Source organism: Gorilla gorilla, chromosome 8, assembly GCF_029281585.2.
Source record: "Gorilla gorilla gorilla isolate KB3781 chromosome 8, NHGRI_mGorGor1-v2.1_pri, whole genome shotgun sequence".
Lineage (NCBI taxonomy): Eukaryota > Metazoa > Chordata > Mammalia > Primates > Hominidae > Gorilla > Gorilla gorilla.
In genome coordinates, this window is record NC_073232.2 from 36,232,674 (window position 1) to 36,258,774 (window position 26,101).

Sequence of the window (26,101 nt, forward strand, 5' to 3'; positions counted from 1 at the left end):
AACTCAAGAGGGATAAAAGGCTTAAATGTAAAACTAAAAACTATAAAAACCCTGGAAGATGACCTAGGCAATACCATTTTTCACATAGAAACTGGCAAAGATTTCATGACAAAAGATGCCAAAAGCTATCGCAACAAAAGCAAAAATTGACAAGTGGGATCTAATTAAACATAAGAGCTTCTGCACAGCAAACTATCAACAGAATAAGCAGACAAACCACAGAATGGGAGAAAATATTTGCAAACTATGCATCTGACAAAGGTTTAATATCCAGTGTACATAAGGAATGGATTTACAAGAAAAAAACAACCCCATTAAAAAGTGGTCAAAGGACATGAACAGATATTTTTCAAAAGAAGACATACATGTGGCCAATAAACAAGTGGGAAAAGCTCAATGTCACTGATTATTAGAGCAATGAAAATCAAAACCACAATGAAATATCATCTCACACTAGTCAGAATGGCTATTATGAAAAAGTCAAAAAACAGCAAATGCTGGTGAAGTTGCAGAAAAAAGAGAATGCTTATACACTTGTGGGAGTGTAAATTAGTTCAATCGTTGTGGAAAGCAGTGTGGCAATTCCTCAAGGAGCTAAAAATAGAAAAACCATTTAACTCAGCAATTTCATTACTGGGCATATACCCAAAGAAATATAAATCATCACATAAAGACACATGCACACATAAGTTCATTGCAGCACTATTCACAGTAGCAAAGACATTAAATCAACCTAAATGCCCATCAGTGGTAGACTGGATAAAGAAAATGCGGTACATATGTCATGGAATACCATACAGCCATAAAAAAAGAATGTGATCATGTCCTCTTTAGGAAGAAAACCGATTACCACATGTTCTCACTTACAAATGGGAGCTAAATGATGAGAACACATGGACACAAAGGGGAACAATAGACCCTTGGGCCTCCTTAAGGATGGAGGGTGGGAGGAGGGAGAAGATCAGAAAAAATAACTATTGGGTACTAGGCTTAGTACCTGAATGATGAAATCATCCGTACAACAAACCCCTGTGACATGAGTTTATCTGTATAATAAACCTGCATATGTACCCCTGAACTCAAAATAAATTATTTTATTTTTGGTAGAGATGAGATTTCACTGTGTTGGCCAGGCTGGTCTCGAACTCCTGGCTTCAAGTGATCTGCCTGTCTCAGTCTCTTTATTTAGTCGTTTTGAACATAAGATTTCATGCTGCAAATTTCTTTTTTTTTTTTTTTTTTTTTTGAGACGGAGTCTTGCTTTGTCGCCCAGGCTGGAGTGCAGTGGCACGATCTCGGCTCACTGCAAGCTCCACCTCCCGGGTTCACGCCATTCTCCTGCCTCAGCCTCCCGAGTAGCTGGGACTACAGGCGCCCACTACCACGCCCGGCTAATTTTTTGTATTTTTAGTAGAGACGGGGTTTCACCGTGTTAGCCAGGATGGTCTCGATCTCCTGACCTCGTGATCCGCCCGCCTCGGCCTCCCAAAGTGCTGGGATTACAGGCGTGAGCCACCGCGCCCGGCCTGCAAATTTCTTTATGAGCATTGTATATAAACTGTGTTCCACAGATTTTGATATATGATGTTTTTATTCAATATATATGAGGAGTTTCTGTAGATCTTTCTTTTACTAATTCCTAGTTCAATTCCAATGTATGAAGATATTTTATATGACTTTAGTTACTTTAAACTTGTTAATGTTCATTTTATGGCCCAGAATATGGGCTATTTTGGTGATTTTTTCCTTGCACATTTGAAGAGACTGTGTATTCTGGTGTTACTGAGTTGTGTGTCTTTTAAATGTCAATTAAGTCAAGTTGTCTGATTGTGTTGCTCAGGTCTTCTATATCATTATTGATCTTTTGTTTGCTCATTTTATTGATTGCTGAGAGAGTTTTGAAGTCTACCAATTATGGATTTATCTACTTTTCCTTTTAGCTCTGTGTTTCGTTCATATATTATGAAATTCTGTTGTTTGGTGAATATACATTTACAATTGTGTGCTAATTGATCCTTTATTAGTATGTGTGCTCCTCTTTGTCCCTGTTAATATTATTTGCTTTGGAGTCGATATTGTCTGATTTTAATATGGCCATTCCTGCTTTCTTTTGATTATTATTTGCATGAACTATTCTTCTCTGGCCGTTTACTTCTGATGTATTTGTATCTTTATATATAAAATAGTTTCTTTAGGCCACAAATAGGTCTCCTTTTTCATCCAATTTGATGATTTCTCATTTAATTGATGTGTGTAAACCATTTTCATTTGATGTAACTACTAATACAGTTAAATTTACTATCTTGCTACTTGTTTTCTATTTGTTTCATCTGTTCTTTGTGGTTTTTTTCCTTACTCTGCCCGTTTTGAATTGAGCTTTTTAAAATGATTCCATTTTATTTATGCTATTAATTTACTGCTTATATTTCTTATTAAAAGTTTCTTAGCTGCCCTCTGGCTTATAATATATATCTCAGACTTACCATGTCTCCTTTAAGTAAAATTCTAAAATTCACAAATAGTTTAAGAAACTTACAACAATATTCCTTGAATACCCCTCCCTATATTTTGTGTTATTGTTTTCACACATTTTATTTCTACATGTCATAAACCCCTCAAAACGTTGTTACTATGTTTGCTTTAGACAGTCAATTATATTTTAGAATGATTAAAAAATTACACAAAGTCTTGTATATTTATTTTTACCATTTCTGCAGCTTTTAATTTTTTGAATAGATCCGTGTTTCTGTCTGGCATGGTATTACTCCCGACAGAATAATTTTATTTGACATTTCTAGCACAGGTCTTCTGTGCTAGAATTCTGTTTTTGCTCTGTTTGTGCTTCTGTGAATTCTCTGTTTTTGTTCATCTGTGAAGGTTTTTATTTTGCTTTCATTTTTGAAAGATTTTTGTTTTACTCTTAGTATAGAATTTTGGGTCGACATGGTTTTTTTTTTTTTCATTTTTAGCGCTTTAAAGATGTTACTCTCTTTTCTTCTGGTTTGCGGTGTTTCTGATGAGAGGTCTCTTAAAATTCTTATGTTCATTCCTCTGTATTTAATATGTCATACCTGTCTACCTTCAAGATGTTCCTTTATCTTTGGTTCAAGCCATTTAAATATGATGTGTTTTAGTCAATAGAGGGTTTTGGTTGAATTTTTTGGTGGTGGTGAGGAATGAGCAGGTCCAGCCCTGCTGTTGTATCTGTTGTGCTGCAGCAGAGGTGTGTGAGTTTAGGAACATCACGTTACTGTCCACCTAACTCCAACAGAAGCCTTAGTCTTGACATTTCCCTTATTTAGCTGTTACTAAGGACCACAAGTTAGATGCATCCGAGACTTCCTTTCCTGAATTTACCACTGGCATTAATCTACAGAGAACACTAGATAATTCAGATATCATTAAAAATTATCCTCATTTTTTCAATAAAGGGGATTAGCTTCAATGAAGACCAGCAAAAGGAAAAGGATCAGCTTGGCAAAGCCCCCAAGAAGGAAGAAGAAGCTGCCCTCCACAAAGACATTTCTGGTTCAGGCAAGAGGTCACTGGAGAAGAACCAAATTAATTTTTGGAGGAATCAAATGACCAAGAAATGGGAACCAAGCTTAAACTGGAAGACCACTGTTAATTACAAAGAGTATGTAGACATTTGCATTTGCTTTCAGATGCATCTTTAGTAACAACATTCACCTAATGTTTCACATAACTTTATTTATTTATTTTTGAGATGGAGTCTTGCTCTGTTGGCCAGGCTGGAGTGCACTGGTGCAATCTTAGCTCACTGCAACCTCCGCCTCCCAGGTTCAAGTGATTCTCCTGCCTCAGCCTCCTGAGTAGCTGGGATTACAGGCATGTGCCACTATGCCTGGCTAACTTTTTTTTTTTTTTTTTGTAATTTTAGTAGAGACAGGGTTACAACATGTTGGCCAGACTGCTCTCAAACTCCTGCCCTCAAGTGATCTGCCCACCTTGGCCTCCCAAAGTGCTGGGATTACAGGTGTGAGACACTGCGTCCGGCCAGAACTTTATTTCATGATAGAAAAATACCGAGTAGATAGTTACATGTCCCTCCAAGGTACAGGTTTATTCCTTTCTGCTCCTCTTTGTATTCCAAGCAGAAAGATTTGATAGAGTTTGTGTGTGGAGCACCATGAAGGGGAAGGGAAGAACACAATTCACTTTTATATAGTTGGTGAGTTGGGACAAATAATATGCAGAAAAGATGATAAAACACATGGAGAAGTCACAGGAGAAATGTAAAAGTCATGGTAGGGACCTGGTTAAGTAAGCACTGGGAGAATGTGGAATGATGAAAATGATATGGAGTTAGTCAGGGAAACTGTCATAGAGATAATGTCTAACAGAACTTTAATACTATGAAAAGGCTAGAGTCTCAAAAATATGAATGGGCCTATATAAAGTGGACACTGGCTTAATGAATGTATGAAATATACAAAACAAGTGCCATTTAGGACCCTCTATAAACAGGCATCAAAGCAAAAATTGAGGGCCAATGCTACTTAAATGCTGGGGCAGTCTTGAAATACCTTGAGCATTATTTATTTATTTATTTATTGAGACAAAGTCTTGCTGTCACCCAGGCTGGAGTGCAGCGGCATGAATTGGCTCACTGCAACCTCTGACTCCCAGGTGCAAGCGATTCTCTTGTCTCAGCCTCCCGAGTAGCTGGGATTACACGTGTGTGACACCACGGCTGGCTAATTTTTGTATTTTTAGTAGAGATGGCGTTTTGCCATGTTGGCCAGGCTAGTCTCAAACTCCTGAGCTCAAGTAATCCGCCCACTTCGGCCTCCCAAAGTGCTGGGATTACAGGTGTGAGCCACTGCACCCAGCCCACTTTTTAAAGTTTAACAAATAGTTTACAAGTCGCGGCCTGTAGGTGATATTCTATGTTGTCCCATTTTTGGGTTAAGAACTGACTCCTGGTTGATCACACGGGGACCTTCTCCTGCACGGATTCTGGGAATCACAGGGTCATTATGTTTTGGAAGCAAACCCAGAGAGCTGTTTGAAGAACGGAGTCATGTGGAGAGGGGAGACACTGGCTCCTCTGATTGATTCTCATCAATTTTGGGGTGTTTGACTTTTGTGGCTCTGTTTGAAAGAGTCAATGTGAAAATGAAAAATGCGTGGGCAACTCTGTTAACTGGCAAGTGAGTTTTAAAATATTGCTTTTTCCATATTCTTAATCTTTCAAGCATGAGATTCCTTAGCAGGTATTCCAGGGAGAACACAGAATGCCAAGGACTATGCAAAGCCTGCAAATACCTGGAAAACCAGGTGCAGGCCCTGTTGCAATGTTGGGTGGGGAAGATAAGAAAATAGAAAACTATAATTGGGGGTGATCCGTACCTAGAGTAGAAGGCATTGGGTGCAGGATTCACACCAACAGTGGCAGCCTGTGAAGACCTGTTCCTAGGTGCTGGACAGAAAGTTTCTTCAATATGTAAAACATAGGGCTGTGCTGAAAGAGTGAAAGAGACAGCTCCGAGTGTCAGAATGAGGCTGGAACTCTTGTCAGGAACACACATCATTTGAGCACATGGAAATAATGGAGTATATATCTACATTGCCATCTTTTATTTTTTATTAATTAGCATAAAGCAATAAAGCTAATATATTAGTATGTATTTTTTAAAGCAAAGGCTCAGCAAAAGAAATCCAAGAGGACAAACACACAGGAAAACTTGAAAAACCAAGACCATCTGTTTCACACGGAAGAGCACAATTACTTCGGTATGTTTCTGGTCAGCAAGACAAGTTCCCTAAAGCCACCCTCACGCAGTGGGCTACTGAGCATGCAAATTAATGGCATTCTTCCTATTAGGGTCCCCAGATGTTTACACTGACGGTTACTAGGAATGTTAGTAAAAGTGGTCACGCTGGATTTCTTTAAATACTTTTTCAAGATATTCTTCTAATGCAGTTACCCAAAATACAGTGATTTACTAGCATTAGTTGACTGTGGGAAAAGAAATGTATTTAATGCAAAGAGCAGTGAACTAAGTTTAGGAACACTGGGCTCCTAACTGATGTCTTGCCTCTGAACAATCATGTACTGGCAAAGTTATGTCATCTTTCTGAGCCTCCCTTTGCTGATCACAAAAGACTGCCAATTGTGAAGTGGTGTATGTTACTGCTAATGAAAACAATTAAAAATTAAATATGAGGCCAACTAGTAAACTTCTTACTTGATTTCCACTTTGACAAAAAAAGTGACATGTCTCGAAGATAAGGGTTAGACACTCTTATTAGCTTCAGAGTGGTGGATATTAGCGCTTTTGTTATAAGCTCACAGGTCCCTGAGGCTGCATTCATTGTTTTTCAGTTTTTTTTTTTCCTCTAAGTTGTTCAGATTGAGCCAAGTCTGTTGTTCTGTCTTCAAGTTCATTTATTTTTTCTTCTGTCCTATTCTTCTACTAATTCCATTCAGTGAGTTTTTAATTTCACTTATTATAATTTTTTGTTCCAAAATTTTCCATTTGGTTTTTCTTTTCTGTCTTCGATTTCTTTGCTGAGACTTTCTACTTTTTTATTTGTTTCAAGCATGTTCATATAGCTTGTTGAAATATTGTTATGATGGTGGCTTTCATATCTTTGTCAGATAATTCATATTTCTTCATCACCTTGATATTGGCATTTTAAAATTGTCTTTTCTCATTTAAGATGAGATCTTCCCCATTCTTGGTATGACAAATAATTTTTAGTTGAAATGTAGACATTTTGGTTATTATGAGACCTTGGACCTTATTTAAGTCTTTTATTTATTTATTTAAGACAGAGTCTTTCTCTGTCACCAGGCTGGAGTGCAGTGGTGCAATCTCGATTCACTGCAACCTCCGCCTCCTGGGTTCAAGCAATTCTCCTGCCTCAGCCTCCCGAGTAGCTGGGATTACAGGTGTGCCCTGCCACACCTGGCTAATTTTTGTATTTTTAGTAGATACGGGATTTTGCCATATTGGCCAGGCTGGTCTTGAACTCCTGACCTCAAGTGATCTGCCTGCCTCGGCCTCCCAAAGTGCTGGGATTACAGATGCGAGCCACTGCACCCGGCCTAAGTCTTATATTTTAGAAGGCCTTCTCTGCCACCATATTTAGGATTAGGTATGTGTTGCTTCCCCAGGCTGGTGAGGAATGGAAATAGTAGGTTTTCCCCTAGGCCTTCACTGATGCCTGGGGGGTCAGGCAAGGGAGTCCTCATTATTTCTGGAGGGTAGTGGGAGTTCATGCTCCACCTATGCCTCTGCTGATACCAGCCGGACAGTGTGACGGGGGAGTCCTTGGTTACTTTGTCAGTGGGCTCTGCTGATATCACAGTTCGGATAAGTGACTTCATTTTTGCCACGAGGCAGTGAGCATCTGACTCCCTGTCAGGCCTTCTCTGAGGCCACCCCAGCAGGTGGGTTGCAGCGCTTTCTTACAGTCTGATAAAGGTAGAGCCCTAGGCTCTTCACTTGGCCTTTGCTATAAGAGGTAGACTTGGGCCACGCTGTTATGTGTGGTCTTGATTGACATAGATCATTTGTTGTCTAAACATTTTCTGTCTTATTAGGCTTTCCTTTTCTGGCCCTTTGAATTAGACAGAGCAGGACTTTCTTAGGTCCTTTTTTTGCCTGCACCCCCTGGAGTTTCTGCTTTGCTGGCTTTTCCAGTACCCAGTCTAGGAAGAATGAGACAAAAAGAAAACCCAGGGAATGCACCGCTGTGTTGAGCCACAGGTCTTTCAGATCCCTAGGTAGTCCCCTTTTTTTGCTCTACCTTTCAGAGTCACCTTATGTTTGTTTTATATACAATATCCAGATTTTTAGTTGTGCTTGGTGGGAGAAATAGGGAAAAGTATATCTACTTTATCTTTCCTGAAATAGATATTGGGCCAAAAGTATTTCAATTTTTAGTGAGTTAGAGAGCTTCAGGGTAGTAGATAAGGTAAAGTTGTAACATATCTAAGCAACAGCTATTACTCAATGATAAAAATGAAATTTCTCTGTGTCTAATCTTGCCTAAGTGGATAGAATTCTGTGGTAGAGAAGTATTTCTTAAGGTGGAGTTTGTAGATCAATTCAACGTTGACACTTGCTTCTTTTTAACTCCTGAATATGTAGTTGCCATGGAACAGGATTGGAAAGAATCATATCAAATAGGAAAAGCATTTTAAAGTTAGCTATCAAAGGATTCATCAATTAGAAAAAAAAAGCTTTTCTTTGGGGCACTGCTTTTTAAAATGGGATTGTGGAGTGATTGGGTAGACCTAATTCACTCTGCCCTCAACTCCAGGAGCTTGTTAGACTAAGGGAAGGTAAATTTAGGCTTTCCCCAAAGAATTTAGGCTTATTCTACTATATGCTTCAATCTGGAATCTTTGAGTTAAGTTTAAGTCACTTCTTGAATAGACCTGATCTACTGGAAACTTCACTCAGGTGGCTCATTAAATGGGAACAGATGCTTGAATTCAGGCTTTCCCTCTTCCAGGGTCCAGAGAGCATAATCATAGTGTTTTACACACAAATTGGCTTTTGGAAGTGCAGAAATTGGGGGCTCTCTGTGCCAAAAAAACTGTAAGAAATTAAGAAAATCATGGAACCTTACAAATTAATAAAATTTAAAAATTGCCCATCCTCTTTCTATGCTCCGAAATGGAATAGACTAGAAAAGACTTTTATGGATGAGAACCCACTGGGAGTTGGAGAGAGGAGAGGAGGGAGAGAAACAAAGAAAATGAGAATGAATTCATATGAGCATGAAGGCTTAAATGGACTAGTCCTTGCCCATGAGCTTAATGTTGAGTTAGAAACTTCTAGAGTGATGAGGAATAAAGTGTACTTTCTCATAAGTCTTTTTATAATTAGACCACAATGATCGTGATTCCACTAATCCTATTTTTGTAAATCCAAGTTAAACATCTGCAGATGGCCTGTTTTCAGCCCTGGTTGATTTCACTCCAGGTTTGCACTGTTTAGGGTGTCAGTAACCTTTTTATGGATTACTGGGGACCCAGATATGTTTTCTAAAGATTAATGGGAGCCCAGAATGAATACACTACTCCAGGGGGTGGCTGGCAGGGTCCTTGGGTTCATCTTTCCCACAGACACCACTCTAAATGCAAACTCGAATGAGTCCTGTCTCCTCCTGGACTCTCCTCCTTATCTTGCTCTGCAATAGCCCAAATGAATCATTCTTCCACTTTGCTCTCTCTTCTACGTTTTTTTCCTTGCCCCCACCTCATACTACAAGGAAATGAATTTTCTTATATCCTCACCCTATGCACCTAAGCCTCCACTCTCTCCTTTCTTGCATTTATTGAAACTTTTCCATGACAGCAGCGATTCTCCTTCAGATCTTCTTTTCCCTAGGCTCTGTGTAACCACAGGGCATGGGGACCGTAGGCAGAAATCTCTTTATTGCTTCAAACTACCTTACTCTTCAGATTAGATCTCCTTTTCTATGAGGCTGATGTAACCCTCTGTCTTTCCTGGTTGCTGTTTTCTATGGATCCATTGTCACTGACAATTTTGACATTGACTCACTATCACTTTCGTTCTATGTCCCATCATCATCTCGAAAAACCTGAAACCCCAGGAGGAAAACCAGTACCAAATCTTGGCCTGTGCACTCCCTGGTTTCAGTCTCACTGACTGTTGCCTCCTCTCCATCAAGCTGCTGCTACTACCACTTCCTGGAATTATCACCAGAAGTACCCTTCTTCCAAAATCTTAACCTAGACTGAATTTTGTTCATTCACTTATTCATACCTGCTTTAATTTATTCATTCTTGTAGCAATTATTTACTGACTGCCTTTCTTGTGCTAGAGGAGACAGTATAAAAAGTATAAAAGACAGAAACGGTCCTTGCCTTCATGGAACTTACTAAGACACTACAAGAAAACACGAAATAAAAATTTTCTGATGGTGACCAAAGTGGACAAGGTACTGAGCTACAAAATAAGGGGAACTTAGATAATTACTCATAGACCACAGATTTGATTCTGTTCTTGCTGAAGATCGAGGTAAACACAAAAACCTAACCAGTTACTTAATTTATGTGGTCCTTAAGATGAAAACAGATCAGATCTTCAAAAACAAAACCACAGCTTTTCCTTGGAGTTTAACAAAGATACTGAAATACAGCATTCTTCAATAGCATTCCCTTGATACCTGGCAGCCAGCAGGCCCTCCATGCATGTGTGGTGAATGAATATGCATGATAATACAGAACTATCTAACACGTATTTCATGCTTTTTGTATGCCAGGCACTGTTATAAGCTTTTTACATACTAACTGCTGTTATCATCCCCAATTTGCAGGTGAGGAAACCGAGGCACGCACAAGTTAAATGACTACCCCAGCTCCTCTAGGAACCAAGATGAACAGCTCTCATTACGAGTATTTGTTTTAACACAGCCACTTTACTAACCATGGAGCTTTGTTCAAATTGTTATTATTACAGAATCTTGCTCTGTCATCCAGGCTGGAGTGCGGTAGCGCAATTTTGCCTCACTGCAACCTCTGCCTCCCAGGTTCAAGTGATTTTCCTACCTCAGCCTCCTGAGTAACTGGGACAAGAGGCACATGCCACCACACCCAGCTAATTTTTGTATTTTTAGTAGAGACAGGGTTTCACCATGTTGGCTAGGCTGGTCTCAAACTCCCAACCTCAAGCAATCCACTCACCTCGGCCTCCCAAAGTGCTGGGATTACAGGTGTGAGCCCACCACACCCGGCCCAAATTATTTTTAACTCATTGTCTCTATAATGAGAGTAATAACAACCTCATAGATTGTTGAGTGAATTAAAATGAGACATTTAACCCACAGTCTGTTGTCCTGAACTCTCGTGGCCAAATGCATGCGGTTCTGAAAAACTCACTTTAAAAAAGGGTAATGAAATTCATATAATATATATTATATGATAACCTCTATTGGAGTGTGAGCCAATACCCTATAATCAAAAACATGAGCATTTCTGTAGTGAAACATGAATATTCACACCGAATGAGAGGAATAAAGACCATAAATAGTCTAGTATCAATTCATATAAGTCTTTAGCAACAAGTTAAGTCCAGTGGGGAAAAAAAATCAGTTTTCAGAGATTTTTCGATTTCAGAATTAGAGGAAAAGTATTGTGGACTTGTGTGATCTATAATGGTCATTGACTTTGTGACTTTGATATTTAAGGACATCTTAATATGTGATTGGCAAGAGTCATATTTTAAGTAATTTTGGATCCTTCAAAGTGAATGGTTTTTTTTCTCCTCTTAATTTCTCTGAGGTTTCCTTGCTTGTAGAATGTGGATGATAGAGCCTGCTTTGCAAAGTGGTTGTGAGGTTTAGAAATAATAAATATAAAGTGCCTGGGACAGGCTGGGCGCAGTGGCTCGTACCTGTAATACCAGCACTTTGGGAGGCCGAGACGGGAGAATCACGAGGTCACGAGTTTGAGACCAGCCTGACCAACATGGTGAAACCCTGTCTCTACTAAAAATAAAAAAATTAGCCAGACGTGGTGGCACGTGCCTGTAAGTCCAGCTACTCAGGAGGCTGAGGCAGGAGAATCACTTGAACCCGGGTGGCAGAGGTTGCAGTGAGCCAAGATCGTGCCAGTGCACTCCAGCCAGGGCGACAGAGTGAGACTCCATCTCACAAAAAAAAAAAAAAAAAAAAAAAAGTACCTAGGACAAAATAGACCAACCTAGACAAAACTGGTGGCTGCTGTTGGTATTATTTAATATTAAAAATGGCTAGAAGATTTAAAAGTTTGCTTCTGTCCTGTGAGATGAGGAATATGTGGGAAACAATATCAGGATAAATATCCTGGGTTCAGCACCTCTGCACATGTGAGTGATGGATGAGTAGTTCCTGAGACATCACTGTGGATTTGGTGACCCAATGGCAGTAACCTGGCATCTGGCGGTGGGAGGTGGAGACAAGCTGGTGTGATGAGTGTGCATGTGCATGAGGGACCTCTGCAGGGACGTGGGGCATATATTGGATTCCAGAAGGCTCTTGTAATACTGTTGTCCATGCATCAAACCATAGAATGTGGTGTACTTCTGTGGAACTCAACACTTTGCATGGTAATGTCTCTCAGAGTTGGTGGTTAACTCTTTGGTCCTGAACCTGATTATGTTCATGTTATTGCTGTTCTTTGGCACCTTGTGCCCTTGCAAGTACTTCAGTGTAGGCATTATGGAGGGATGTGCTGAATATTGACTCTCTTTGGTAAAAGAGACTCTTTCACTTTAGGGCCTTGTGGCACTGCCCAGTTGAACTTACTGGAATAATAGAAATAGTCAATATCTGAGCTGTCCAGTGTGGTAACCACGAGACACGTGGGCCATTGAGCACTTGAAATGTGGCTAGTGTGATTGGAGAACTGGATTTTTAATTTTCTTTAATTTTAGCTAAATAAGTTCAAATATCTGTAACTATAGACAACCACATGCAATGAGTGGCAGTCTTATTGAAAAGTGCAGCCTTAAGACATTCACTGAATACCCTTGTTTATTTCCCACTGTTTTCTTTATTATGATTATTGCACCCAGAGCAATTGCACCTGCAATAGAGACAGGTTTATTCACCTCATGCAGTTCCTTTTTATTTTATTTTATTTTATTTTTGAGAGAGAGTCTTGCTCTGTCTTCCAGGCTGGAGTGCAGTGGTATGATAATGTAATAATGGTTTACTGCAGCTCAAACTCCTGGGCTCAAGCGATCCTCCTGCGTCAAGCCTCCTGAGTAGCTGGGATTACAGGCATGCACAACCATGTCTGGCTAATTAAAATTTGTTTTTGTAGAGACAGAGTCTTGCTATGTTGTCCAGGCTAGCATTGAACTCTTGGCCTCAAGTGATCCTCCCACCTCAGCGTCCCAAAGCACTGAGATTATAGGCATGAACCACTGCACCTGGCCTCATGTAGATCTTAACAGAGATCTACTAGAACTCAGCAGGTGTTGGTATCTGATCCATTGCTTGTGCCCATGTTGCCAAAATATGATTATAACCATCTCCACACTATAGCTTACATGTGTATGTGTGTTGTTATTGTTCTTAGGAAGAGTGCTGAAAAGATTGAGGAAACTGTTAGCGATAGCTCCTCAGAAACTGAGCAAGATGAAGAACCACCTAACCATCGTCAGGAAGCAAGTGCAGATTTGCCATCAGAATATTGGCAAATTCAGAAGCTGGTGAAATATTTAAAGGTAAGAAAGGCCTGTGGTAGTATGTTTGCAATGTTCATTTAAAATACTTTCCCAAGGATGTATATGCTGCTTCCAAGTTTACTTTACGTTTCTTTCAAATAAGAGTAGTAAGCATTCCTGTTGTTTTATCTAAGTGTGTGCAGGGGGAAGGTCTTATTACCCTGAGGATGCAAGATTCATGCTCATGGAGCAACCAGGCTGCCTGGTACCAACCCTCTCTCCTGGCTGGGGAGTGCGCATGGTAAACAGCTGACACTGAGACTTGCTGCCATTTTATGATTTGTAGTATGGTGTGGAAGAAATAACATGGATTTTTAAAGCGGACTTTGGTTAAACTCCAGGCTGTTTCACTTACTAGCAACGTAGCTGTTGAAACGTTACAGTTTTGAGCCCTAATTTTCTCAACCCTTGGAATAAAATTAATATACCTGTACTAAAGGACTATTATGAAGTTTAAGAAAACACACTTGAAACATACAGCGTGGTTTCTGAGACATTGTGGGTGTTTATAATGTGGATTGGTTCATTTTCATTTCTCTCAAGTCAGATAGCATATACGAGAATATTTTACATAATAATTTTCCACATAATGTATTTAAGTACTTGAATTTGCAGGAGGGCAAGGGGAATGGCTCACCAAAACCGAGATTAATATTCATTTCTGACGTCAGATAGCAAGTATTGATGATATCTAGGCCTTGTGTAAAGCCGACGTCCAGAGTATTTGTGAAAAAGCATTTGACTCAACTCATGTTTTCTTTCTGCTTTTCCATGTCTTTGGTCAAATCAACCAAGGGCATTTGCCAGTGGCTTTGCTTGATTCAATCATTGCAGTGTAAACATTTATCAAAATATCACATTGTACTCCACAAAAATACACAATTATTCTTTGTCAATTAAAAATAATTTGTATTTTGGCTGGGTGTGGTGGCTCACGCCTGTAATCCCAGCACTTAGGGAGGCCGAGGTGGGTGGATCATCTGAGATCAGGAGATCAAGACTAGCCTGGCCAACATGGTGAAACCCTGTCTCTACTAAAAATACAAAAAAATTAGCTGAGTGTGGTGGTGGACGCCTGTAATCCCAGCTACTTGGGAGGCTGAGGCAGGAGAATTGCTTGAACCCAGGAGGCGGAGGTTGCAGTGAGCCAAGATCGCACCATTGCACTCCAGCCTGGGTGACAAGAGCAAAACTCCATCTCAAAAAGTAAAATAAATAAAATTTTGTATTTCAAAAAGGACATGAGCTTATATGAAACAAGCCCTAATGCTCAACTTGGAGATCCTTTTGGCAGGCTTTTAATGATTTTACCAACATCAATGCAAAATGAAAAATATTGTTTTTTAGTCTGGACTGTTTGTCATGAAACAAACCTCTAGACTACTGGAGAGAACAGTTAATATTTTGTGAGTTTTAAAATTTCATGTTAAGCGTGATACTTCATAAATATTAAATATTTTTATGGCATCTGTCAGTTTTTAAAATGTTTTTTATTTGGCATTTATTTTGTGTTAATGTTTCCCTCATTTAGTGTTTCATATTATGAAATTCCTATATCAGGTGCACATTGTTTTTACATGTTGTTGCAGTATATAATTATGTCACATATTTTGGCTCATAATAATAAATCATGCATTTATTACATAAGTTTTTTTACAGAAAACCTCTGAAATTTTTAGCATAACTCTACCACAAAAAATGATTCACTGTTTATTATGATAGAAATGATTCACTATTATTATAGGCATTCATTATTATTTAAAGACATGTAAATGAAATGTTAGGAAAAATACAGAATAATATAATTTTGGGAACTCATGAAAATTCCTAGGAATTTTGATTGTATATTCCTGAATCTTGAAGATTAACCTGTCGGGAATTTGGAAACACTAGCATGGAGCACAGGCTAGATTCAGGCCACACGCTTCTGCACTCACCTTTGGCAGGAGTATTTGTGCACAAACCACATAGTTCAACACAGAGGTCCCGCCTGGCACACATGGCGACCATGTCCAGCCTTGGGACATTTAGGACACCCTTGCAACAGTGCCTCTGCATCTTTACTGAACCCCAGGGCCTCCTGTAATTGCCTCTCCTGGACTCCTAAAAAGCATGTCATCTGGGGGAAAAAAACAAAACTGGCAGTGGAGAACTTTGCCAACACCACTCTCTCTCTCAGGCGGGCAGCTCTAGACAGGGTGACTGAGGCTTAGACATAGTCCGCCCTTCTTCCTCTCCTTTCCTCTCCTTTCCTCTCCTCCCCTTCACTCTTTCCTAGGCTGATCTTGAACTCCTGGCCTCAAGCAGTCTTCCCACCTTGGCTCCCAAAGTGCTGGGATTGCAGGCATGAGCCTCTACACCCGTCCAAGACATAGCCTTTCAGAAGATGAATTAAGAGAGGCCTGAGTTTTTCCCAGGAGTCCTGGTCCATTATCTTTATTTCATTAGCAAAAGGAAACAGAGTCAAAATGGCAGAAGCAAAAGATGGGCCAGGAAGCAGAATACCAGAGTAATTAGAAGCACGATCTTTGACGTTGGAAAGACCAGTTGAGTTGAAATTCTGCCACTTACTCAATGGCCTTGGGTGAGTTGACTAACCCCTCTAAGCCTCAGTTTCCTCACTGGTGAAGATGGAAAAATAAAAGTTCTCTTATATTAGGATTATTAAGAATGTTAAATGAAATACAACACATGTAAAGTGCTTAGCACAAAGTAGTAACTGTTGGCAATAATAATCATTTCTATTGCTTATTATTATTGTAGCAAATGTGTGGCATGGAGACTTAACTGACCCGTGCAGGTGGCCTTCAACTTTTACTTTCAGTTCTCTAGCAACCAATAAAAGGGGGGAGATAGAGTGAGTTAATACAGGGAGGGAAAGTCTCTCAACGTCTTAAAATAAAAACAAACCAGTTGCCAGTGAGTATAACTGATCCTGGTGCTAAGAGCAGAAAGAATTTTCTCCCTTAGGATTTAATGGGGCAGGCACAGAGTGAGAGAGTGAACAGCCTCAATAATATCCTCCCAGTGAACATGGCAAAGAGAGTTTCTCATAATAGCCTAATTACTGGATAACTGTCTTGAGTTTTTCAACTATTTAGGATAAGTCCAGGTAGCATTAGGCCAAAAAGAGATGCAGTATTTCTGTCCCAGTACAGCTAAAAAAAACATTTATTGATGAAGTGCTACTTAAATTTGCACAAGTTATTCATCAATAAATCATGTGCAAATGTGATACTCTTGGCCAGACAGTAAATTGCTTGGAATTCTTATAGTTCCCACAGGTAAATATTCTTCATGTAGCCAATAAAAGGAAAAGTATATCTATAAATGATTTCAAGGTTTTCGACACAGATAAATATTTTATATGGAGACATAAAATGATACTAAAAGTCTATGAAATGCAAAGTTGAATGTCTCTAGGCAATCTCAAAATAAATACACTTAACATTTTAATTTATGAAATTATGATTTAAATGTAGATTTAAGCTAGCAGAGAAATGTTCATGTCGACCTGACTTTCTATTTACCATTTTCTAAGTAATGTCTGTGATTGTTGGGGAAAAAAAAGAGATTTAATGAGCTCTTTAATACCCAAACAGGTCAATGAACTATAGCTTATTATTTGTCCAGAGCTATGAGCTCATATCTTGGCACATCAAAATAGTTTGTATTTAATTATTTGGTTTGACATATGTTAATTTCAACCTGCAAGTTTTATATATGTATATATTCTTTTCATCTGGATTTTTTGAACACAATTTAGTTTTTAAATTAATGAATGTATCACATTTTTACTCACCAACCTTCCAGCTTCTTCTCTCCCCCATAGCTGATGATGCTGTACCCTAATTCTAAAGGAAGTAAGGAACCCCCTTTTCAGCTACCTTACTGATAAGCACTTATGTTTTCTGCTTTCTGCTATCCTGATGGTTCAGGTTGTCTGTCTTACTACCTACTTCTTGAGTAGAGAGACCACATTAAATTTATTGCTGTATCTCGCAGGGCATCTTGCTAATGTGCACAGGCTCGCCTCCCTACCTCTGCCCCGATGGTGCGAAGGGGTGAGGGCGAGGTTTCTTAGTGGCAGGGCTTTGCTGTTCTTCACTCTCAGCCCCCTGAAAGCAGTTCTTCCTGCCTCTGAGCCTGTCTTTCCTTCTGCTGTTGACTTCTTTCCTACTTTTTTTGCATCCCTCTCTCTTGCTTTTCCTGCCGTCTTTCTTGTAGACATACTAGTTGATTGCTGTATTTGCTGACTTTATATGGATATTATTTTCTCCCTTGGCCAAGATTGTTTTAAAATCTTGCAAGGAAAATGTCTTGCTTTTGATCACTTCCGGCGATTAAAGGAGATGGTTTGTTAATGTCTCTATGCTCCATACTAAATCTATGAGTCTCTCTAAAACTTCAGCAAAATCGTGCTCATTTCTAAATAAGGTATGTGGAGAGCCCCTTTGTGAAATACGAGAAGGGATGTAGGATATTTTCTTTGTTTGGAAATGTGGAAATAAATATTAGTTACAAGTACTCTATGTTATAAATTCATACAAATGGGTATTCTGCAGTAGAGTGGGGTAAAATGTTGAAAGGTCATAATTATAAGTAGGTTTGCATTTTATACACATTATAATGAAAAAGAATTTCTGGACCCAAAGTCAAAAACATGTTGAAATCCATTTCATGTAATCCCAGCACTTTGGGAGGCCAAGGCGGGCAGATCACGAGGTCAGGAGATTGAGACCATCCAGACCATGGTGAAACCCCGTCTCTACTAAAATACAAAAAATTAACTGGGAATGGTGGCATGCACCTGTAGTCCCAGCTACTTGGGAGGCTGAGGAAGGGGAATCTCTTGAACCAGGAGGCAGAGGTTGCAGTGAGCCGAGATGGTGCCACGTCCCTCCAGCCTGGGCGACAGAGCAAGACTCCATCTCAAAAACAAACAAACAAACAAAAAAACAAAAAAGAAATCCATTTCAATGTGGATTGAAGGTAGAGTGGATATAGTATTTAACACTTATAGGATCAGTAAATCCAAGAAGAAACTGAGAAGACTAGAATAATGCCAAGAACATGGTTGGTTGGTCAGGTTTTTGGTAGTTTAGAGGCATTTCAGAGGCTGGGCCTAGAATTATGCTTTCTTTCCCTTGACGATATTTCCTAGAGCTGTCACTAGAGGGTAAGATGCCCGTATTATCCAGGCACCAGCTCTAGGCTCATGAAGGGTTACATTGGCAAGCACAGTTGGATATCTGCCCATACTCTGAAATGCTTCATCCAGCCTGTCTTATTCCTGAGTACTTGCTGCAATGATGGAGGCCTCTAGGGCTCATTCCCAGGGCCATTTCTCCACGTGTACCTCCTCCCTGTGGGATGCCAGCTTCTGTACCTGGGATTTTGATCAGAGTCCAGGTGGGAGAGTGGGGAAAGGGATGATGAAAGCATTGATTTGGAAAGATGAATCCAGCAGCAGGTGGTGTGCCAAGTGAATCTAATGGGAAGGGATGAGAAGACAGTGACAACGGGGTTACACTGGTAGAAAGGATGGCCATTACCACACATTCATCCTCACCCCTGACCCACGACGGGTTGGTGAGGGGTAGCATAAGCCTAATTTGTTTGTCCTATATCATCAAATTCATCAAACACTGGCGTTGATTTCACCTTTCACATGAGCCACATTGCTTGCCATGCTTCTGCTCTGTAACCATAAATTGAGAATTTTCAGGCCACCAGATGCCTGGTGGATCCCAGCTTAGCAGTGGTCAATACTCTATTCCTGAGTGGCATCTAAAAGACATTCACATCAGAAATGCCACCGGGCTGCCAACTTCAGAAGGGACTCCCAGAGCTCTCTCCCTGGTAGGTTTTGGGTTTCTTCTCTGGAGGTGGATTCTTGGCAAGGACATTTTTCAGACTTGAAAACCTTTGTTAAAGACTGCATTTGTGGGGCTCAGTTCCTTAATGATCTTACGTAAACTGATTAAACACACACACACACACACAAACACATACACATACACATACACACACACACACACACACACACACACACCCCTGGGGTTAAAGAGTGCTTTCGAGTGGTAATTGGAAGTTGTGTGAGTTTTTGTTGTAGGAATTTGATGTACTTTGCAATCAATTACAGTTAATTCAATTCCTTTCCCATTACTTGAGTTTTGGGTATGGAGTGGCAGGTAGTTTGATCCTTGTTTCATTGGTGGAAAAGCTGAGAAATTCTTTGCTCCAGGCCACACAGAAGGCAGCTGCGGGCCGGGACTGAGTCCAGGCTTCTATCTTTATTGCCCATTGCCTGGTTGTTCGGTTCCACTGTCAAGAAATTCAGGACCCAGGAGGCCTGCAGAACTTGCTGTTGTATCTTCCTGTCTTTCTCTTGTTTGGATTTCTTCATTTGAGTGAGAGTCAACAGGGAGCCCTTCCCATAAAGGAACTCAGTATTCATGTTTGGAAGGCCATATTAGACGGTGCTCTTCTGCTGTCTTTACTTAAAAAAAAAAATGGAAAAGAACGTGATGGCACAGAGTTATTCTTGTTAAAAAGAGTATTTCAAAAATGGAAAACGATGGTCACTGTTCATCCACTCAAATCAACTCCAGTAGTTAGAAAGGCAAATGAGTACCATGTTCCTGAAAAACATTCTTTAAGTTAGTACATGTGTTGCTACATTGATGTGGGTTGAGCTTTCTTAAAAAAGTCAGTGACAAACGAGTAGGACAACTTTTGTGACTATTTTTTTAAAATTGCCTGTTTGAAATCATAAGATATTTAAATTCCATCAGCTAAAAAAAGTCTACTCAGAATCTGCATTTATGTTTTCATAAATATTGTAGTGTAAGAAATGAATGCATTTTAAGTATTTGGATTATTGGTAATGTGTGTTACTTGTATGGTTATATTGCCCACAAAAGAATTTGTCATCTTTTATTTTTGTTATAAAGGAGATTGTGGAAGAAATGGAGAGGCTCATCTCCGTCATTCCCAAAGGGGAATCTGTATTTAAATTCTTGAGCATTAAGCTTTCTTTGCCTCTTGGCATTCATAAGTAAATACGTGTGGAGAAAAAGCAGAGTAAAGCAATTAGATCAGTATGATAACACAATGCTACTGACTCATAACTGTTTATATGACCACTAGCTAGCACTGTACTACCACGTCAACTTAAGGACTGAAAAATGACAATATTAAAAATCTCAGGGGAGTTCCCTTAAGCTTTAACTCATTCATTCATTCATTCATTCATTCACTCATGTGTTTATTCATGGACGTGTGCTATGAGCCAGCACAGCTAGAGCATACTGCTATGATACACATACCCATCTAGTTATTTATAAGATTTTTGATTGGCATGAACTGTGATATCTGAGGCAGTTTTATGTAGTAGATCTTTTCGGGGAATTTCTTGCCCAATGTTTTTGCAACAACACTTATTTTTGTTCCTTCAAATATGCTTTTCCCCTAAAATTCATTTGAGAAAGCTAAGTAGATTGGAGAAGAGTAGTGGTACTGGCTGGTTCCCAGTTTCTATAATGTGCTAGGCTGCTTTGCTTTCTGTTTTAAAAACACTCACTCATGGCCTGTTACAGAGCCTGCATGCTGAAGAATTTTTAGTATATGCGTTAAGGAGTGAATAAGAGGCATAAGATTTGGTATAAATGATTTTTCATTTTATATCTCTCTATAGATCTATTGTCATTATCTAAAATTGCATTTTGCAGGAAAAATATTAAACTCTATGTCCCTTTTTGGTCCATTGGCCTTTGAGATTTCTCTCGCAGGGCTGTGGTTCTTCCCAGCTCTTGCTCCCGGGGTGGGTGTGGCTGTCTGGTTGTGGCTGCTGATGTTTCTGTGACACAGGACATAGCAGAAGCACGTGGTATTCTTCCCGTTTCCCTTACTCCCTTCTGTGTTTAAAATCTTTAAATATTATACAAATAGCACACTCATATGTGCTTAATATAAAACTTCAAGCCATGCAAAGTGAAAGCCCCTTCCAGATATTTCTCTGTTTATATACATATACATATATCATTTATATACATAAATGAAATCCTACTATTCTACATTTTGCTTTTTATATTTAATATTCTGTCTTGGTGATCTTTCATATCTGCCTCACTCCTTTTAATTACTACATAGTATTTCATTAAAGGTATATATCATTAATTTATTGAGCAATTGCCTTATTGATAACATTTAAGTTGTCCCTCAAATCACTTTTTGTTACTACAAACCAATACTGCAGCTAATATTTTTACATATTCTTTGGATATGTGCATTATTTCTATAGGATGGATTCTTTGAAATGGAATTGCTTGAGTCAAAGAGAATGCACATTTACATTTTTGATAGCACTAATAGGGAGTTCTATACACATGCCAAGACATATATAAGATTTTTGAGATGGAGCCAAGATGGCCGAATAAGAACAGCTCCAGTCTACGGCTCCCAGCATGAGCGATGCAGAAGACGGGTGATTTCTGCATTTCCAAGTGAGATAACCGGGTTCATCTCACTGGGGAGTGCCAGACAGTGGGTGCGAGACAGTGGGTGCAGCGCACCCTGTGTGAGCTGAAGCAGGGCGAGGCATTGCCTCACCTGGGAAGTGCAAGGGGTCAGGGAATTCGCTTTCCTAGTCAAAGAAAGGGGTGACAGACAGCACCTGGAAAATCGGGTCACTCCCACCCTAATACTGCACTTTTCCAACGGGCTTAACAAATGGCACACCAGGAGATTATATCCTGCACATGGCTCGGAGGGTCCTATGCCCATGGAGCCTTGCTCATTACTAGCACAGCAGTCCGAAATCAAACTGCAAGGTGGCAGCGAGGCTGGGGGAGGGGTGCCCACCATTGCCGAGGCTTGAGTAGGTAAACAAAGCTGCTGGGAAGCTTGAACTAGGTGGAGCCCACTGCAGCTCAAGGAGGCCTGCCTGCCTCTGTAGGCTCCACCTCCAGGGGCAGGGCACAGACAAAAGGCAGCAGTAACCTCTGCAGATTTAATTGTCCCTGTCTGACAGCTTTGAAGAGAGTAGTGGTTCTCCCAGCACATAGCTTCAGATCTGAGAACAGGCAGACTGCCTCCTCAAGTGGGTCCCTGGCCCCCGAGTAGCCTAACTGGGAGGTACCCCCAAGTAGGGGCAGACTGACACCTCACACGGCCAGGTACTCGTCTGAGACAAAACTTCCAGAGGAACGATCAGGCAGCAGCATTTGCGGTTCACCAATACCTGCTGTTCTGCAGCCACCGCTGCTGATACCCAGGCAAACAGGATCTGGAGTGGACCTCCAGCAAACTCCAACAGACCTGCAGCTGAGGGTCCTGACTGTTAGAAGGAAAACTAACAAACAGAAAGGACATCCACACCAAAAACCCATCTGTACGTCACCATCATCAAAGACCAAAGGTAGATAAAACCACAAAGATGGGGAAAAAACAGAGCAGAAAAACTGGAAACTCTAAAAATCAGAGCACCTCTCCTCCTCCAAAGGAATGCAGCTCCTCACCAGCAATGGAACAAAGCTGGACGGAGAATGACTTTGACAAGTTGAGAGAAGAAGGCTTCAGAAGATCAAACTACTCCGAGCTAAAGGAGGAAGTTTGAAACAATGGTAAAGAAGTTAAAAACCTTGAAAAAAAAATTAGACAAATGGCTAACTAGAATAACCAATGCAGAGAAGTCCTTAAAGGACCTGATGGAGCTGAGCACCACGTGACAAATGCACAAGCCTCAGTAGCCGATGCGATCAACTGGAAGACAGGGTATCAGTGATGGAAGACGAAATGAATGAAATGAAGTGAGAAGAGAAGTTTAGAGAAAAAAGAATAAAAAGAAATGAACAAAGCCTCCAAGAAATATGGGACTATGTGAAAAGACCAAATCTACGTCTGATTGGTGTACCTGAAAGTGACAGGGAGAATGGAACCAAGTTGGAAAACACTCTTCAGGATATTATCCAGGAGAACTTCCCCAATCTAGCAAGGCAGGCCAACATTCAAATTCAGGGAATACAGAGAATGCCACAAAGATACTCCTTGAGAAGAGCAACTCCAAGACACATAATTGTCAGATACACCAAAGTTGAAATGAAGGAAAATATGTTAAGGGCAGCCAGAGAGAAAGGTCGGATTACCCACAAAGGGAAGCCCATCAGACTAACAGCTGATCTCTCGGCAGAAATTCTACAAGCCAGAAGAGAGTGGGGGCCAATAATCAACATTCTTAAAGAAAAGAATTTTCAACCCAGAATTTCATATCCAGAGAAACTAAGCTTCATAAGTGGAGGAGAAATAAAATACTTTACGGACAAGCAAATGCTGAGAGATTTTGTCACCACCAGGCCTGCCCTAAAAGAGTTCCTGAAGGAAGCACTAAACATGGAAAGGAACAACTGGTACCAGCCACTGCAAAAACATGCCAAATTGTAAAGACCATCGAAGCTAGGACAAAACTGCATCAACTGACAAGCAAAATAACCAGCTAACATCATAATGACAGGATCAAATTCACACATAACAATATTAACCTTAAGTGTAAATGGGCTAAATGCTCCAATTAAAAGACACAGACTGGCAAATCAGATAAAGAGTCAAGACCCATCAGTGTGCTGTATTCAGGAAACCCATCTCATGTGCAGAGACACACACAGGCTCAAAATAAAGTGATGGAGGAAGATCTACCAAGCAAATGGAAAACAAAAAAAGGCAGGGGTTGCAATCCTAGTCTCGGATAAAACAGACTTTAAACCAACAAAGATCAAAAGAGACAAAGAAGGCCATTACATAATGGTAAAGGGATCAATTCAACAAGAAGAGCTAACTATCCTAAATATATATGCACCCAATACAGGAGCACCCAGATTCATAAAGCAAGTCCTTAGTGACCTACAAAGAGACTTAGACTCCCACACAATAATAATGGGAGACTTTAAGACCCCACTGTCAACATTAGACAGATCAACGAGACAGAAAGTTAAAAAGGATATCCAGGAATTGAACTCAGCTTTGCACTAAGCAGACCTAATAGACATCTACAGAACTCTCCACCCCAAATCAACAGAATATACATTCTTTTCAGCACCACACCACACCTATTCCAAAATTGACCACATAGTTGGAAGTAAAGCACTCCTCAGCAAATGTAAAAGAACAGAAATTATAACAAACTGTATCTCAGACCACAGTGCAATCAAACTAGAACTCAGGATTAAGAAACTCACTCAAAACCGCTCAACTACATGGAAACTGAACAACCTGCTCCTGAATGACTACTGGGTACGTAATGAAATGAAGGCAGAGATAAAGATGTTCTTTGAAAACAATGAGAACAAAGACACAACATACCAGAATCTCTGGGACACATTCAAAGCAGTGTGTAGAGGGAAATTTATAGCACTAAATGCCCAGAAGAGAAAGCAGGAAAGATCTAAAATTGACACCCTAACATCACAATTAAAAGAACTAGAGAAACAAGAGCAAACACATTCAAAAGCTAGCAGAAGGCAAGAAATAACTAAGATCAGAGCAGAACTGAAGGAGATAGAGACACAAAAAACCCTTCAAAAAATCAATCCAGGAGCTGGTTTTTTGAGGAGATCAACAAAATTGATAGACCGCTAGCAAGACTAATGAAGAAAAGAGAGAAGAATCAAATAGACGCAATAAAAAATGACAAAGGGGATATCACCACCGATCCCACAGAAATACAGACTAGCATCAGAGAATGCTATAAACACCTGTACACAAATAAACTAGAAAATCTAGAAGAAATGGATAAATTCCTTGACCCATACACCCACCCAAGACTAAACCAGGAAGAAGTTGAGTCTCTGAATTGAGCAATAACAGGCTCTGAAATTGAGGCAATAATTAATAGCTTACCAACCAATAAAAATCCAGGACCAGATGGATTCACAGCCAAATTCTACCAGAGGTGCAAGGGAGGAGCTGGTACCATTCCTTCTGAAACTATTCCAATCAATAGAAAAAGAGGGAATCCTTCCTAACTCATTTTATGAGGCCAGCATCATCCTGATACCAAAGCCTGGCAGAGACACAACCAAAAAAGAGAATTTTAGACCAATATCCTTGATGAACATTGATGCAACAATCCTCAATAAAATATTGGCAAACTGAATCCAGCAGCACATCAAAAAGCTTATCCACCATGATCAAGTGGGCTTCATCCCTGGGATGCAAGGCTGGTTCAACATATGCAAATCAATAAACATAATCCAGCATATAAACAGAACCAAAGACAAAAACCACGTGATTATCTCAATAGATGCAGAAAAGGCCTTTGACAAAATTCAACAACACTTCATGCTAAAAACTCTCAATAAATTAGGTATTGATGGGACGTATCTCAAAATAATAAGAGTTATCTATGACACACCCACAGCCAATATCATACTGAATGGGCAAAAACTGGAAGCATTCCCTTTGAAAACTGGCACAAGACAGGGATGCCCTCTCTCACCACTCCTATTCAACATAGTGTTGGAAGTTCTGGCCAGGGCAATCAGGCAGGAGAAGGAAATAAAGGGCATTCAATTAGGAAAAGAGGAAGTCAAATTGTCCCTGTTTGCAGATGACATGATTATATATCTAGAAAACCCCATCGTCTCAACCCAAAATCTCCTTAAGCTGATAAGCAACTTCAGCAAAGTCTCAGGATACAAAATCAATGTGCAAAAATCACAAGCATTCTTATACACCAATAACAGACAAACAGCCAAATCATGAGTGAACTCCCATTCACAATTGCTTCAAAGAGAATAAAATACCTAGGAATCCAACTTACAAGGGATGTGAAGCACCTCTTCAAGGAGAGCTACAAACCACTGCTCAATGAAATAAAAGAGGATACA

General features: G+C 40.0%; 1 protein-coding gene across 2 annotated transcripts in view; it reads left to right on the forward strand.

Moving 5' to 3' along the window:
* LOC115935973 (outer dynein arm-docking complex subunit 2-like) overlaps nt 1-26,101 on the forward strand; it is a 130,496-nt gene that overhangs the window by 24,253 nt on the left and 80,142 nt on the right. For both annotated transcript variants that reach the window (XR_010135166.1, XM_055353360.2), the window contains exons 2-4: nt 3,432-3,637; nt 5,662-5,757; nt 13,070-13,217. Coding sequence is in view for 1 of the 2 variants with exons in the window: in XM_055353360.2 (XP_055209335.2) it covers nt 3,432-3,637; nt 5,662-5,757; nt 13,070-13,217 (450 nt within the window). In the remaining variant the exon portion in view is untranslated. The remainder of the gene's footprint in view (nt 1-3,431; nt 3,638-5,661; nt 5,758-13,069; nt 13,218-26,101) is intronic.